General features: G+C 45.8%; 1 protein-coding gene across 2 annotated transcripts in view; it reads right to left on the bottom strand.

Annotated features, from left to right (window-relative positions):
- Positions 1–3,763, bottom strand: part of Afg3l2 (AFG3 like matrix AAA peptidase subunit 2) — a 36,019-nt gene extending 32,256 nt beyond the window's left edge. Inside the window, exons 1-2 of one of the 2 annotated variants that reach the window (XM_060377139.1) lie at positions 3,467–3,763; positions 284–383 (exon numbers count right to left, since the gene is read on the bottom strand). In XM_060377139.1, the coding sequence (XP_060233122.1) occupies positions 284–383; positions 3,467–3,580 (214 nt within the window). In that variant the 5' untranslated portion in view covers positions 3,581–3,763. The remainder of the gene's footprint in view (positions 1–283; positions 384–3,466) is intronic. The other variant, XM_060377140.1, reaches the window with a different exon arrangement.
- Between the last annotated feature and the right edge of the window lie 11,274 nt (positions 3,764–15,037).

Genomic DNA, 15,037 nt, shown 5'->3' with positions numbered 1-15,037 from the left:
TGACACAGCACTAGAAACCATAATATTCCTCGCGTAGAAATGCATCAAAGTCTAAATGATACAGCTCACAACCCAGAGTGTCAGTTTCATCACCATAAGATGTTCACTTGTCAATGACAGACTTCCCTGCTACCATCAGAGAAAAGGTGAAGTCAGGATGTAGACACAGCAGACAACAGCTAGTCATCCTGAACTCGGCCTACTTACCCACATCAGAAGTCCCTCTCCGAGGGCGCATGCCTTTAACAAGAACACACGCACTGAATCAGACCGAAGCACTTACCTTTGGGAGGTCGAGAACAGAATCTTTGATAAGCAGCAATTACATCCCTCAGAAGAGAATTTCTGCTGGCTGTCGTTTGCACGGTGGCGTATTGATAAAGCTGCAACGTGACATCAAATAAGAGCATGAGGACTATTTTACAAAACAGAGGGAAAGGACTTCACTCCTAACACTCTGCTGATTCGTGCTGGCTCATTTTCAGGTACTTACCTGAAGTTACAAGGCAATGCTGCTTGTAAACAATGCCAACTTTATCTCACTTCTGGAATGAGAGAGTCAGGGCTAAATGTCACTGACAATCCTTACACTAGCCAGCTGCTAACCATACTTGAAAGATGGGCTGTCATCCAGATGAGTCTCACAGCCACAGCAAAGTCCACTACGGATACATCTCTGCTTCAAACATGTTATGAAAAAGTTGTTTGGGGGCTGGGAGGCAGCTCCACAGGAAAGAACTTAGCATGTGTTGGCCTTGGGTCTGACCCCAGCACCACAAATTGTTACTTGCAGAGGTTGATGATGCCAAAAAAGAGGTTCATCTGTGTTAGTGACTGAAGATCACCATTGTCTCCTTTATGGTCTATGAGAAAAACAGAGCAGCAGCATCCAGTAAGACGCCTCACGCACACTTGTGTGTGCTGGCTCCATCACAAAGACAGGCGCTGTGAGAAAATAGGGAGACACAAGCCCTTGCACACTGCTGATGAGATGTAAAATGGCCAAGCCTCTTTGGAACACAGGTTGGCCATTGTCAACATGTTTAACACAGGGGGGCCAGTGAGAGAGCATGGTGGGTGAAGGTAAGGACACTTGCCACCAAGACCAACACCCTAAGTTCAATTCCCAGAACTCATGTGGTGGAAGCAGAGAACCAACTCCCACAAGATGTCCTCTGACCTCCACATGAGTGCCATGGTACGCACATGTGTACATAAGCACACACATGTGTGTTCACACACTTAAAATACAGCAAATAAGTGTTAAAATGTAATGCCATAGGACCTAGCAACTGGACTCTTTCCCCTCAAAAAACCAGAATACATGACTTCAGAATCATTCACACATTCTCTCTCTCTCAGCTACATCATTCATAGTTTACTACTATTTTTACTAAATGGTAACAATTCAAATGCTCATCAGCTAATAAATGAATAGACAGGAAGTAGTACTTCACTCATCACCTTTAGATTACTATAATATCTAACACAAGGGAACTGTTCTATAAGTTGTTGTTAGACTACAGCTTCCAGGAACTCTACTGTATTTTCCAGGAGGTTAGGTTCCCTGGGTTCAATATTCTCAACCCAAAAGTACAGATGTAGAGGATCAACTATAGAGAAATGAGGACAGCGCAGAGGCAAGGGGAATATTTCTTCATACCACGATACATGACAGAAGTCTTTACAGCTTGGCATGGAGCTATGCACACACGTTACACTCCACAAAGATCTGTCGCTTCTAAATGCTTTATGTTTATGGTGGAGTGCTTGTCTAGAATGTGCAGAGCCCTGTTTGATGCTCCAACAGCACATAATAACCAGGCATGGGTACCACACTTGTAATTCCAACACTCAGGAAACTGAGGCAGGAGGATAACATGTTCAAGGTCATCCTGGGCTACGTACATCCTGTAAAGCAGAGAAATGTTCAGGTGCCCCTACCCAGTCCAGGGGTATATAGGTCACTGTCACTCACACACATACCAATTAGCTGTGGCTGTCTGCAACAAGGGCTTCCTTGTGTCTCAGCATTCACTGGTGACTCACAGGGACAACAGCCCCACTAAAGGCCTTTTAGACTAGATTCAACCTCACAAGGCAGATCCCTGAGTTCAATGTCCACTAGCTATAAAAGGGATCAGATGATAAAGGTAAGATGGGAGAATGGTCAAACACTGAACAGGTGGCCTACAACAGGGCAGTACAGCGTAGAAAGATGTGGACTCAGAAATAAACACAAAGACTACAAATGAGCTTCAAAGTAAGTGTCACAAACACAGGTAGCCTCAGCAATCCTTACCGGTGGCTTCCTTTCTCATACCCACCAACCACTGGTGAAACCACTCAGAAAAGGAAAAAGAAATTACATTAATTGGTGTGGTAGTGCATAACCGTAACCCCTCTACTTGAGATGGGAGACAGATAACCAAGAGTTCAAGACCAACCTCAGCAATGAAGAATATCTGAGGTTGATTGGGTTTTGTTGTTTCCTATGAGGGGAGGGGTTGTCTGGTTGATGGTTGGTTGGGTTGGGTTTTGGTTATTATTCCTTGAATGCTAGGGTATAAAACTTAAAACCTATTTGCTATTAACATCACGTGAGTATTGAAATAATCTAGAGATGAATGTAAAAGTGACGAGCCAGGCTGATTGGGAGGACCAGATGGGAGATTCAGGTTAGCCTGGGCTACACAGTAAGACATCTCAAAAAATCCCCAAACAAAACAAAAAGCAAGGCACAAAGTGGGTGTGCATCCTGATCCTGGTAAGTCTCCTGGAATCAATCTCCCAAAGACACTGAAAGGCTGCTGTACTATTCCCTCCAACTTCTAAGGGAAGGGGCTGGAATAACGACTTCAAGGGCACCAGCCAGTCAGTGGTCAAGCCAAGTTCCAGTGACCAATCGCGCTCCTCAACCGCCATGCTATGTACCTCTGGGTAAAACCTGTGCTGGGCTGGCAAGAAGCTGTGTCATGGTCCTGCCAACACAGCATCACACACTTCAATAAAATGTACCAGGTCATGTGTGGCCCTACACCAGCAGCGAAGCCTCCTGACAGGCGCTGTTATGCAACAAAATACATAGGCCTTGCCCTGAACAATATACATTCTGACACCAGTGGTCTTTGCCCGTGTGGATTCAGGATGCCAGCAACGGCCCTCGCTATTCAACAGATGAGAAAGGGAGGTCCCACGGGCCTCTCTCTCCCCTCCAGCCCGTCGATGCAGCCCACTAGTCCGTAGTTTTCCAGTACCACGAAAACCAGCAAAGCCGAGGCGTGACCTTCCCGGGCTCCCGGCGCCACTGACGGCAGCGCGGCCCGCCCACAGGCCGGGGGTCAGGAGAAACTCGGCCCGCGGGGACCAGGAGGCTCCGGCCGTCACGCGTCCCGGGCCGGTGACCTTGACACCTGCGCCCGAGCCGGAAGCCGGCCGGAGGGAGCAGCGACGACGCGGGACTCACCGTGCGGAGACAGGGCCGCCGGCCGGGACCCAGGCAGCCGCTGGGCACGAGCAGCGGAGGGAGGCCGCGACGACAGCCGGCCCGGCCCCACAGCAGCAGGCAGCGGTGAGCCATGGCGGGCCCGGCCCGCTCCCGGGCGCGCGCAGGCACCGAGCCAAGGCGGGCGGGCGGCGACCCGCAGCTTCCGCAGCTGATCGGTTCTCGGGGAACAGCGCGCCACCGGCGCCGGAGACCCGCGGCGGGTGCGCGAACCCACGCTCCACACGCGCTCGCCAGGCCCCGCCCCGGCGTGCGGACGTCGACGTGCCCTCTAGGCGGCAGACCACGCCCTCGGGCCGGGAGGGGGTAGGGGAGAGCAAAGCGCGGAGCAGAGCAGAAGGGGGTGTGGCCGGAGGCGGGGCCAAAGGAAGAGTGAGCCGGGATGGGCGGGGCCGAGCGAGGGCTAGAAAGGGATGGGACGTGGTTGGAGGAGGACGACAGCGGAGCGTTTTGGAGGCGGGGTTAAAGGAGGGCGGGAGGGAGGGAGTAGGGGCGGGGTCAAAGAGCATAGCTGCGGGTGAGGCCGGCCTGAGGGAGGGACCGTAAAACTAAAGCAGGAGGGTCCAGATAAGGAGGGCAAGATTCAAGGGCGGACCTTACGGAGTTGACGGGAGGCTTAGCGAAGGCTATATAGAAAAGGACCTTTTTTCATTCAGGACTGGAGATCACTGGCATTGTTTGACATTTTAACTTTCACTCTCTGACTTGTCACTTACTTAGTTAAGTGACTGCTCACTGTCAGCCGTGTGACGGACTCTGCAAAGGCCAAAACGCGGCTACTTACTTATCTTCCTCCTGGTGTTTTGGGGACAGGCTCGCAGAGATTCTCCTGCTTCTGCCTCCCAAGCGCACACGCGCGCGCGCGCGCACACACACACACACACACACACACACTTATGGTGTGTGCCATCACTCGTGGATTAAATTTAACGCCTTTCTAACTACTAGGTAGAATTTACCACGAAAGCCACCTGGTCGTGGGTTTTCGTTCTTCAGATGCTTTTAATTTATTTTGGCTGCGGAGATGGCTCGGTGGTTAAAAGCACTTGTTGCTCTTGCGGAGACCCCCAGTTTGGTTCCCAGGACCCTCCTGACAACTCACCCCTGTCTGCAACTCCAGTTCCAGGGGATAAAACAGCCTCTTCTCACCTCCGCGGGCAGCAGGCACACATGTAGTGCACATACAAGCAAAACACTCGAACACATAAAACAAAGAAATCTTCAAAGTTTCCGTGCTTTTAATTCCTGCTTCCATCTCTGAGCTTGAAGTCCATTGAAAATTCGTTTCTAATTAAATTGGTTTAGTCCCAGGGACTTGTTCTGTTCAAATACAAGAGAGATGGATGGCTTGTTCAAGGTAGGGTTTTATGGCAATGACCAAACTTTCATTTCCAATTTTATTTGTCTATTATTGAGATGTTAGGGGTGGAGCCAGAGGCGTGAGCACATCAGAGGCGGGTGTTCTGCCAGTGAACTGCCCGCCCTACAGTTGTAGACATTTTCATCCTCTCATTAAAAATCAACCAATTCTGCGATGAGGGAGAGGGGCTCAGGGTTCCTCTGTGTAGCCCTGGCTGTCTAGGAACTCACTATGTAGACTAGGCTGGGCTGGAACTCAGAGATCCACTTGCCTCTACCTCCCCAATGCCGAGCTGGCTCTATGGATCTTCCTTAGGTTTTTTTCCTTTCTGTTGTAATTTTATTTATCTGTGTCTTCTGGGCACGCCTGTGTGGGAGCTTCTAGATTGGTCTAGTTGAGAAGGGAGGGCTGTCCCTAAACGTCCTGTGCTCTGTGTAAGAAGGAGACCGCGGGGCCAGAGACCATTCCCTGATAAAGAGCCCCTCTCGCTCTTACAGAAAACCCGGATTCCCCACACCCACATGATGGCTTAGAACAGCAGTTCTCAACCTGTGGGGCACGGCCCCTTGGAGGGTGTTGAAAGACCCTTTCACATGGGCCACCCAAGGCCATCAGAAAACACAGATTCATAACAGTAGCAGAAGTACAGTTATAATGTAACAACAAAAATTATGGCTGGGAGTCACCACAACATGAAGAGCTGTATTAAAGGGCCGCAGCATTAGGAAGACAGAGAACTTAGAACCTTGTGTGACTTCACTTCCAGGGGATCCAACACCACCTTCTGGCCTCCTTGGGCACTGCAGGCACATGGTTTACATACACACACACACACACACACACAGGGAACTCAGATGGCTTTGGCATAGTGATGCAGACCTTTAACCCTAGCACTTTTAGACAAAGGCAGGTGTAACTCTGTGAGTTCAAGGCCAACCTGGTCTACATAGTAAGTTCCTAGACAGCTGGGGTTACATAGTGAGACTCTTTCTCAAAAACAAAAAACAAAATCTCCAGTCATATACATAAAACAAAAATAAATAAATCTTGAAAAAAATTAAGTGGAAAGTGGAAAAAGGCAGACAGAAAAAGGCCAAATATTGCCTGACCCTCACCTATATGGAAATTCTAGAATAGGCTTTATTATTATTATTATTATTATGCTTTTCAAGACATGGTTTCTCTGTGTAGCCTGGATCTCCCTTTGTAGACCAGGCTGGCCTCAAACTTACAGAAATCCACCTGCCTCTGCTTCCTGGGTGTTAGGATTAAAGGTGAGTGTAACCTTAGAATACACTTAGAGTAGGCCACTTCTTAGAAATATCATGTGTTAGATAAAATAGATTAGAAGGGCAGACGAGAGTAGCTGCTGAGTGGCTACAGCTTCTGCTTAAAGTAAAAACAAAAAAATCTGAAAATAGATGGTGAACAGAATTGTGATGTTACTTAATTTCACGTTGTTTTAAGTGATTAAAATGGCAAGATTCAGGTTGTTAGTGTTTACCACAATGAAATGGGGGCATCAACTGAAAAGAATTAAAACTGGAGAGGTGGCTCAGTGGTTAAGAGCACTTACCATTCTTGCAGAGGACCTGAGTTTCATTCCCAGCACCCACATGGTGGCTCACAACCACTTGAGAGGCCAGTTTCAGGGAAGCTGATCCTCCTTTGACCTCCTCGGGTTCCGGGAAAGCATATAGCACATATACATACAAGCAGGCAAACACTGAAAAACAGAAGCTAAGCTGGGTGGTGGTGGTGCATGCCTTTAAGCCAGCATTTAGATGGCAGAAGCAGGCAGAACTCTGTTGTTTGAGACCAGCCTGGTCTACCTAGTGAGTTTCCAGGCGTACAACCATGAGATAGGAGCTACACAGAGAAACTCTATCTCAAAGTGATGATAATAATAAAGGTTTGTTGTTGTTGTTGTTTTAAAGAAGAGTAGGGCGGCACTTTAGGAGACTGGGGTAAGAGGAAGCCGGTCTGGGCAACAGAGTGAATCTGGTCTCAAAAACAAGCAAAAGGGGCCAGTGAGATGGCTCAGCAGTTAAGAACATTGGCTATTTGCCTGGAGGTCCTGCATTCGATTCCCAGCAACCACATGGTGGCTAATGACCATCTATAAAGGCATCTGATGCCCTCTTCTGGCACGTAGGGGTACATGCAGACAGAGACTCCTACATTTTGAAAATAAATTAAAACAAACAAACCAGGGCTGGTAAGATGTGTCAGCCTGTAAAAGCAAGCCTGGAGTTTAATCCCAAGTTTAAACCCACTTAAAGGTGGAAGGAGACAACCAACTCCCAAACTTATCCTAGGACAGACACACACATACACACACACACACACACACACACACACTCCACATGGGGACTTTTTTTTTTTCATTAGCAAAGGCCCTGAATAGACGTGCCTAAAAGGAAGAAACACAAATGGCCTAGAAAGGCATGTGGAATGGCGTTTGGTGTCACTGTCCATCAGGGACATGAAGTTTGAAGGCATAACTGGAGCTGGGCAAGACCAGAAGTGGAGAGACTGAGACAGGAGGAGGGAAATTCAAGGACAGCCTGAGCTACGCAGTGAGACCTTATCTCAAACACCAAGTAAACAGAGCTGGGTGTGGTGACTTGTGTCACTGAAAGTGTCTCCAGAATAAGGTCAGGGCCAGCCTGAGCTGCAGTGAGACACTATCTCATAAGGAAGAAAAGTAAAAGCCTGTCAATTTCTCATTCTTCCCTAAACAGACAGCTTTCCCATGCCTGAATCTGTTTCAGATGTATTTGCAAATATATACACTTTATTTTTCATGAAGTTCTACTATTTTATACACAGAGATTTTTGCTTTATAAGCATTTTATATGTTAATAACACTGAGTCCTTTCTTTGCTATTTTCCCCCTCCAGTTCTGGGGATCGAACCAGCTCTCAGACACGGCAGACAGCTAAGCCACAGCCCAGCGCTCTCTCAGTCTTCTGTCAACCCCATTTTAGTCTGCAATGGTTTGTACATTTCCAACCAACATGTACGGCCTTTTTTCTTGCTCCCCACCTTGCTTTCCGAGACAGGGCCTCTCCGTGAACTTGGAGCCTACTGTTTAAGCTAGTTTAGCTGGCCAACAGACCTCAGGAGCCTTTAGCCTCTGACCCCACTCCCCAGCTCTGGGCTTCCAGGCAGGGGCCATCACATCTTGCTTTTCACATGGGTGCTGGGAATCTGAACTCATGTCCTCAGGCACAAGCAATTTACCCACTATGCCACCTCTCCAGACCCCAGGGAGCATTTAAATAACTTCTCATGTATTTTGAGTTCAGGTGATAAAAGGAACATTTCCATTATGGGTGTACAAGCTAGTGTCCATCCACAGCAGGTTTTTCTGAGTCAGGGTCTCGCTATAGAGACCAGGCTGGCCTCTGCCTCCCCGGTGGTGGGACGACAGGGCTGTGCTTCCATACTCCAAAGGGTGTAGACTCATTCACTTTTAGTGCTGGAGGTTGAACCCCGAGCCTCCTATCCTAGTTAGTCAGGCACTGAGCTATAGCTCCAGCCTTGTATTTATTTATTTATTTAACTCTCTGTTTAGTTCATTTCATTTTGCTTCTTCTGTCTTTATCTTGTTTGTTTGTTTGTTTGTTTGTTTGTTTGTTGAGACAGGGTTTCTCTGTGTAGCCCTGGCTGGCCTGGAACTAACTCTGTAGATCAGGCTAGTCTCAAACTCACAAAGGTCAGCCTGCCCTGCACCCACGTGCTGGGATTAAAGGAGGGCGCCATCACTACCGCCACACTTGGCTCATTTTATTATTTTTTAATTTTGAAACAGTCTCAATAAATTGTACCCTTGAATTAACTGTGTTAGCCCTGAACTTGTGATCCTCTTGCCTCCGTCTGCCAGGTAGCTGAGATTCCAGGCCTACACCCCAGGCTCTGAAGAACAGTAAAAAGTAATTGGCTCCCTTCAGGGCAGGACCTTGAGATTGCTTAAATGAGCAGTGCTGCATATATTTGTCCACTAGATGGCAGGAGTGATCTACAAAAGCTCTTCAAGACAACCCAGCAGCTAGTGAATTTAAAAACCTGACAATACACCTGGACTTGGTGGCGCAAGTCTCTGATTTCAGCATTTGGGAGGCAGAGGCAGGCAGATCTCTGAGTTAAGGCTAGCCTGGTCTGTAGAGCGAGTTCTAGAACAGCCAGAGCTACACAGAGAAACCCTGTCTCAAGGACCCAAACCAAACCAAAACAACAACAAACCCTTAAAATAGGTTTTTAAGATTGGTCTGGACTTCTTTTAAAATTATCATTAAATGATTTTGTTATTGTTCATAGTTTATCTCTTGAGATTCTAAGATTTTTCCACAAGACAAAGCTGTGTGCAAGATCTGCCCCAGCTAATGTGTCTCAGGCGAAACACTCTAAAATATATATTCTTAAGATCTTCTAGATGGGGCTGCAGAGATGGCTCAGTGGTTAAGAGCACTGTCTGCTCCTCCAGAGGTCCTGAGTTCAGTTCCCAGCAACCACATGGTGGCTCACAACCATCTGCAATGCAATCTGATGTCCTCTTCTGGCATGCAGGTGTACATGCAGATAGAGCACTCATACGTAAAATAAATCTAAAAAAAAAAATCTTCTAGATGATTTCATTATCATGAAATAATGAATTACAACACTAACTCTGAGGGGCTAGCAATACAAGCTGCATGAGTGAAAACAGCAGAGCACTTAGAATTCCTTAGCCAGCACTTTCCTCATAGTGAGTCACTATTTTTCTTGAACAGCTTCCTCAACAGTACACTGAAGTAAACCAATAACGTCATAACGTCCCTAGATCTGGAGCTGGCACGTAGCTCAGAGCCACCTCTGAGCTAAAAGGGGGCTCTTTTAACGTGCTCCAGCAAAGGAAACCCAACCCAGTGTGTCTTCTTGCAAGAGAATTGATGACTCCTGGGAACATCAGGTTCCTGATGATAGCCACCTTAAAGTATGCTACTTGTTAGTATTTAGGCAGCCAGCTTCTGGGTTGCCTAGCAACCTATGATGTCATCATGTGTCCCCCACCAGGAAGGCACACCTGGCAGGCATGGTTCAGTTGCTCCTTAAAAGGATCAATCCTCCACTTTGTTGGTCTCTTGCCCTCTTGCCCTCTAACTCTCTCGCTCTCCTGCTCTCTCTCCTTTCTATTTCAGGGTTGTACCCTCCCCTCCCCCTATCATGTCTCACTCTCTCCTTCTCTCTCTCTCTTCATTTCCATCCAATAAACCTCTTTCATATAAAATCTGTGCACATCATCATGCCATTGGTCTTAACATTGGTGCATTGGCCGGGAATGGCTTTCCTGGTAGTACCTGGTCTGGTCACCCCAGAAACCCTTAACCAGACCATGATACCTGCAACAAACAGATTTTTCTTCTGCTGTACCTATCCATAACCACCACTTAACCATATATGCCTTAAAACCTACACTTTCCCTCAACTGCCCTGCCCTTATCACACACACCTCTCCCTCTGCTCAAGGCCACTCAGACTTAGCATCCTGCCATGTGTTCTGAGCACCCGAAACAAGGTGAACGCTCATGCCACACCAGAATCAGCTTGGGGAAACTAAAACGCTCACCCCAGATACTGCTGCTTTAGACACAGACACAGCCTGCTTCTGAACTCTTGCTGTTAGGTAAGCAACCGCTGGAGACCCTGCACACACACAGATGGCTTTAGATTGCACTGCTGCACGAGTGAAGTTTTAAATCTCCCACAGAACACCTGCTGCAAGGGCTGGCTTGCAGAGGAGTGTTTTCAGTTGTGCGGACCCTCGATCGGCCATGTCACATGCTGGGCAGAGACAGCCATCCCACCAGCAAACACCTGGTCTCACTGTGCTGCTATAGCTACCCACCCTACATGGCTAGCCACCATGTTGACTTGGGGATAAGGAAGGTGGAGCCACAGCTTCACTGCCTTCTCCACCAAGGGCAAGCACATGGTTTCATCTCCATCTTAACTTAGGGCAAGCAAGGGCAGTCACATGATTGGCAGCCATCTTGGTTATAAAACAAAAGCAAAAACACACTGTGGTTTCCCCCACTGCCAGCTGCTTTTACTACTTTGTTTCTGTCCCATGTGTTCAGAGCTGCAAAACTGCAGTCTCTTGTAGACCCTGAAAGGCCACTGCGCCCCTTCCTACCTCCATTCTAAAGCTGCCTGTCTGCCCCTATCCTTTCCCATAGGAACTTGGCCTTACTACTGATAAAGCCCTGGTACCAGGCACTGAGGTTCTCGCGCTTAGCCCATGACCTGCTGTCATAGTGGTTTGGTTGACAAACCACTAGCCTCATAGTCCATCTCCATTTCCCCCTTCTCATTCACAGGAATGGTTTCCTCTTATTCTCTCCTCTTAGGGAAACCTCTGGCTTCTATACCTACATTTGCCCTACTCAAATGTCTAATATCCAGTAATAGCCAACAATTCCTTATTTCTCTTTTCTCAAAATCTTGTCTGTTTCTCTCTGCCTGTTATTTCACTAAATATGCTCTCTGGTTTCTTTTTATACTCTCAAAAAAAATCTTAAATTGTAAACCTTAAGGTGACCAAGTGGTATGAACAATTTTAATCATAATTAATTCTCTGTTTATTTTATCTCCTTTTAGCCTAGGACAGCAACAAGTCTCATTTTAAAATGGTATGGATTTTTATAAAAATTTGAAGTTACATTTTACAATATATATGATTCAACTCTGGTTCAAAATAATTTTCATATAATGCTAAAATTTCAAAATTATAAAGGTCTATTCAAATTAAGCTAATTTAAAATTTACGTCTAACAGCCTATGTCTTTATCAGTTCCTAAATTAATAAGTGATATTTCTCATGCCATGAGCTGCCTATGATCCAGATTCACTACTAGGCTTTCTGGCTAATAGTTTTGCTATAATAAATTCTAATGTAATTGTAAAATTGCTTTATACTGTTCTACCATATTGTTGGTTTTAAAACTCACAACTCAAGAGTTACTACGTACAAGTTTTTACCAATACTTTAAATTAAGATCTATTAATTTTAAAGGCATTTATTTATGTTAAAACTTGATCATTGTGCTATATCTTCACTATCAAAAGGTTAAATATGTTTGGTCTTGTTTTCTAAAAATGGTAATATTAATCTATAGCATAGCCTAAGACTTTTATAAACTATGATCTTTTTATATACTAAATCATAAAGAAAACTGTTATACTGTCACTTTAATGGACTATATTTATGACTTTTAAGGCTCCAACTTAACAGGGACAAAACCTAAAGTCCTAATATTTGATGGTTAACAAATGCAAGTTAATAGTCAGTCACCTCAAAGATGATCAAGTACTTTAACATGTTTTAAAATGTATTTATAGTCCTGCACATGCAGACACGGTTTCACTGCTTACTTAATTAAACAGCTGAGGATGGTCCCTGAGTCACCATACAGGAGTTGGTAAAAATATTAAGAGAAGAGTCTCCCGATAGACTCATCTACAGCAAAAACTATGCTCCAGACCTTGGCTGCTTTTCTGAGGCTGTTGGCATTCCCTCACAAAAAATAAGAGATCTGCAATGCCCTATCCTGCTCCGGCCAGCGGAGCCTGTTATTAGCGGGGGATAGAAGAGAATCCGATCCTGTGAAAAGATGGGCTGAGAGAAAGAAATGAGTCCAAGCAAACAGGTGCTTGTCAAGGACCAACTTTACTGAGCAGAATCAGCTTTTATATAGGGTTCAGGATGAGGAAGTAGGGTGGGTGAAAAATTACAAATTCTTCTCGGCCAGGGGCCTGAAACATCTTGTGATAAGCCATGGTTCTGTGAGCACATCTCTGCTGTTACCAAGCAATATGGTTACTGCAGGTAAGGAAACGGGCAAGTTGAGGCAGGTTGATGGGTTTCCACAGGTGGTCTCTGACATCTCCAAGCAGTATGTTTACTGCAGGTAAGGGAACAGGCAAGTCGAGGCAAGTTGGTGAGCTCCTTCAGGTGGTCTCTGAAGTTGGTGAGTTCCTTCAGGTGGTCCCTGACACTATCCCACCAGGGTATAGCCAAAAGTCAACTCTGCCAGGGGTCTGTTTCAAATGCAGCCAAAGGGGGCACTGGTCCCACAGCTGCTTCAACAAGCCACACACTGCCTGCTGGCAGACTGGCTTTTGGAAGTCAGAATGCTCCCCTGCAGGCTTGTCCTCTGTGCCCAGCCATGGAGGCTCAACCAACACAAGAGCCACAGACACGTCCCATCTTTGAACATCTTGGCCTGGCAGAGGACAAATGGCTCCTAGATTCAGCAACCTCCACCACCATCGCCCAGCCCAGGGTAACATTCCTGGTCTGTTTTGACCTCACACTCAGGCCCCACGGACATATTGCCAACTTCTGTGTTGGGAGACTTCAGATGCCTTCTCAGTTTTCTTCACATGCAGGAGACCAGGCCTTAAGCCCGAGTCCTAGATTGCTATTGTCAGGCCTAGACACAGTATGCTTGTTGCCAGACTCAAGAAACAGGCCTGAATGAAACCTTTTACCATCCCTTTAGCTAAAGGACAATAAATGTTCATAGCAGTCTTACCTATGTCTTATGGTAAATAACTAGATAAAAAGGCCTAAGAAAAATGTTGTTTGAGGGTCGAAGAAAGTGTTTTAAGGTTGGTAAATGCAAGTTATAAAAGTTGCAAGATCTAAGGTGATTTAAGGTATCCTAAATAGGTAAAACTGCTTAATAGTTTCTCCTGTTCCTATGCTACTGTTATATTGACTGTCCAGAGCCTTGACCTTTATCAATAGAGCTCTGATTTATTAATCCAACTCTAATACAAAAACATTCCACTGTACCACCCACTGTCATGGTTCCAAGCTCAAGATTTTTAAATCTCCTTTAAATCTTCATAATGTATAATCATACTAAAGGTTAAGATCAAGGGAGCTTTTTTTCCCTTCTACTTCACGAAGGCTTCTGCCTTTTCAGAGCTCACCTTAAAAATGCTTATGCTGTTAACACAAATGTGTATGTCTACTGTCTTTTCTGCAATGCATATTTCAGTGCAGATTACAATTGTGGTGCTAAGTGTCTAAAGTTTTATTTCCTTCATAAACTTAAAAGTAATTATTGTAAGCTGCAGGAAATCCACCTGAATCACCTCTAAGGTCAAGTGGGCTCTAGATAAGTACTGCACCTATTGCCTATCTCAGAGGGTGGGATTCCTCCCCTTTCCCTGGCTTTGGGACTTCCCTTTCCTGGCTACTTGATTGTTACATTCTACATCCAACACCAGCCAATTGGTGAGTCTTCCCTCCTGGTTGGCACAAACACTTCCTACTGCTCTCACCAACCTACATCCAAACCCTTCAACTAGGACCTCCTCCCTTGGGTAAGATTTTCCCTCTACCAGCAAGGTTTCTCTCTCTCTCTCTCTCTCTCTCTCTCTCTCTCTCTCTCTCTCATCTATGAAAATCCTAGCACTAGGTAAACCATGTCTGCTATAGGCAACTGTGCCCTTGGTCTCTGGCCAGCGCTGAGAGTTGTTGGAATAGATTATACCAACTTACTGAGTCAAACCTTGCTCTTGGGATGCCTTGAAAAGTCACTGACTCCTACCTGACCAATGGAAATAGTCCATTCATCCGTTTCTCCAGATTCTCCTCTGGGAAGTCTTCTGGAGAATTTCATATTTCTATACCTAATGCCTGCTTTAAGGGCCTCTAATCTTACATACCTCTGTAACCAAACTTGGCCTCAATTTCCTTAAATGACAGATCCAAAGCAAAGCCTTTTTTATTACTTCCAGTGATTGGAAAATGGAGGCTCCCTCAGGTAAATGGAGGTTCCCATGTTAAAGTCTCTTTGATCCAAACCTTCCCCCTCTGTTCACTCTCCCAAAAGTTTTAAATGTATACCTAAAGAAATTTTCTTCATAACCTACTTAACTTTGTCTTCTGCCTATATACATACAGAATATATATATATATCTTCTGCGCATATGTGTATATATATATATATATATATATATATATATAATATGTTTTAATATCCTGCCAGACCCAGATGTTTCCTACATCCACAACAGCGCCAAATCAGCTACCACAGGTGTCCCAGTCTGACCTCACAGACTTCCATCAAGCTGGACCTGCACTTTCCCTCCCATCCATGGATGTTCTCACAGAC

Source organism: Meriones unguiculatus, chromosome 2, assembly GCF_030254825.1.
Source record: "Meriones unguiculatus strain TT.TT164.6M chromosome 2, Bangor_MerUng_6.1, whole genome shotgun sequence".
Classification (NCBI taxonomy): Eukaryota; Metazoa; Chordata; class Mammalia; order Rodentia; family Muridae; genus Meriones; species Meriones unguiculatus.
This window is presented reverse-complemented; position numbering and strand designations above follow the sequence as displayed.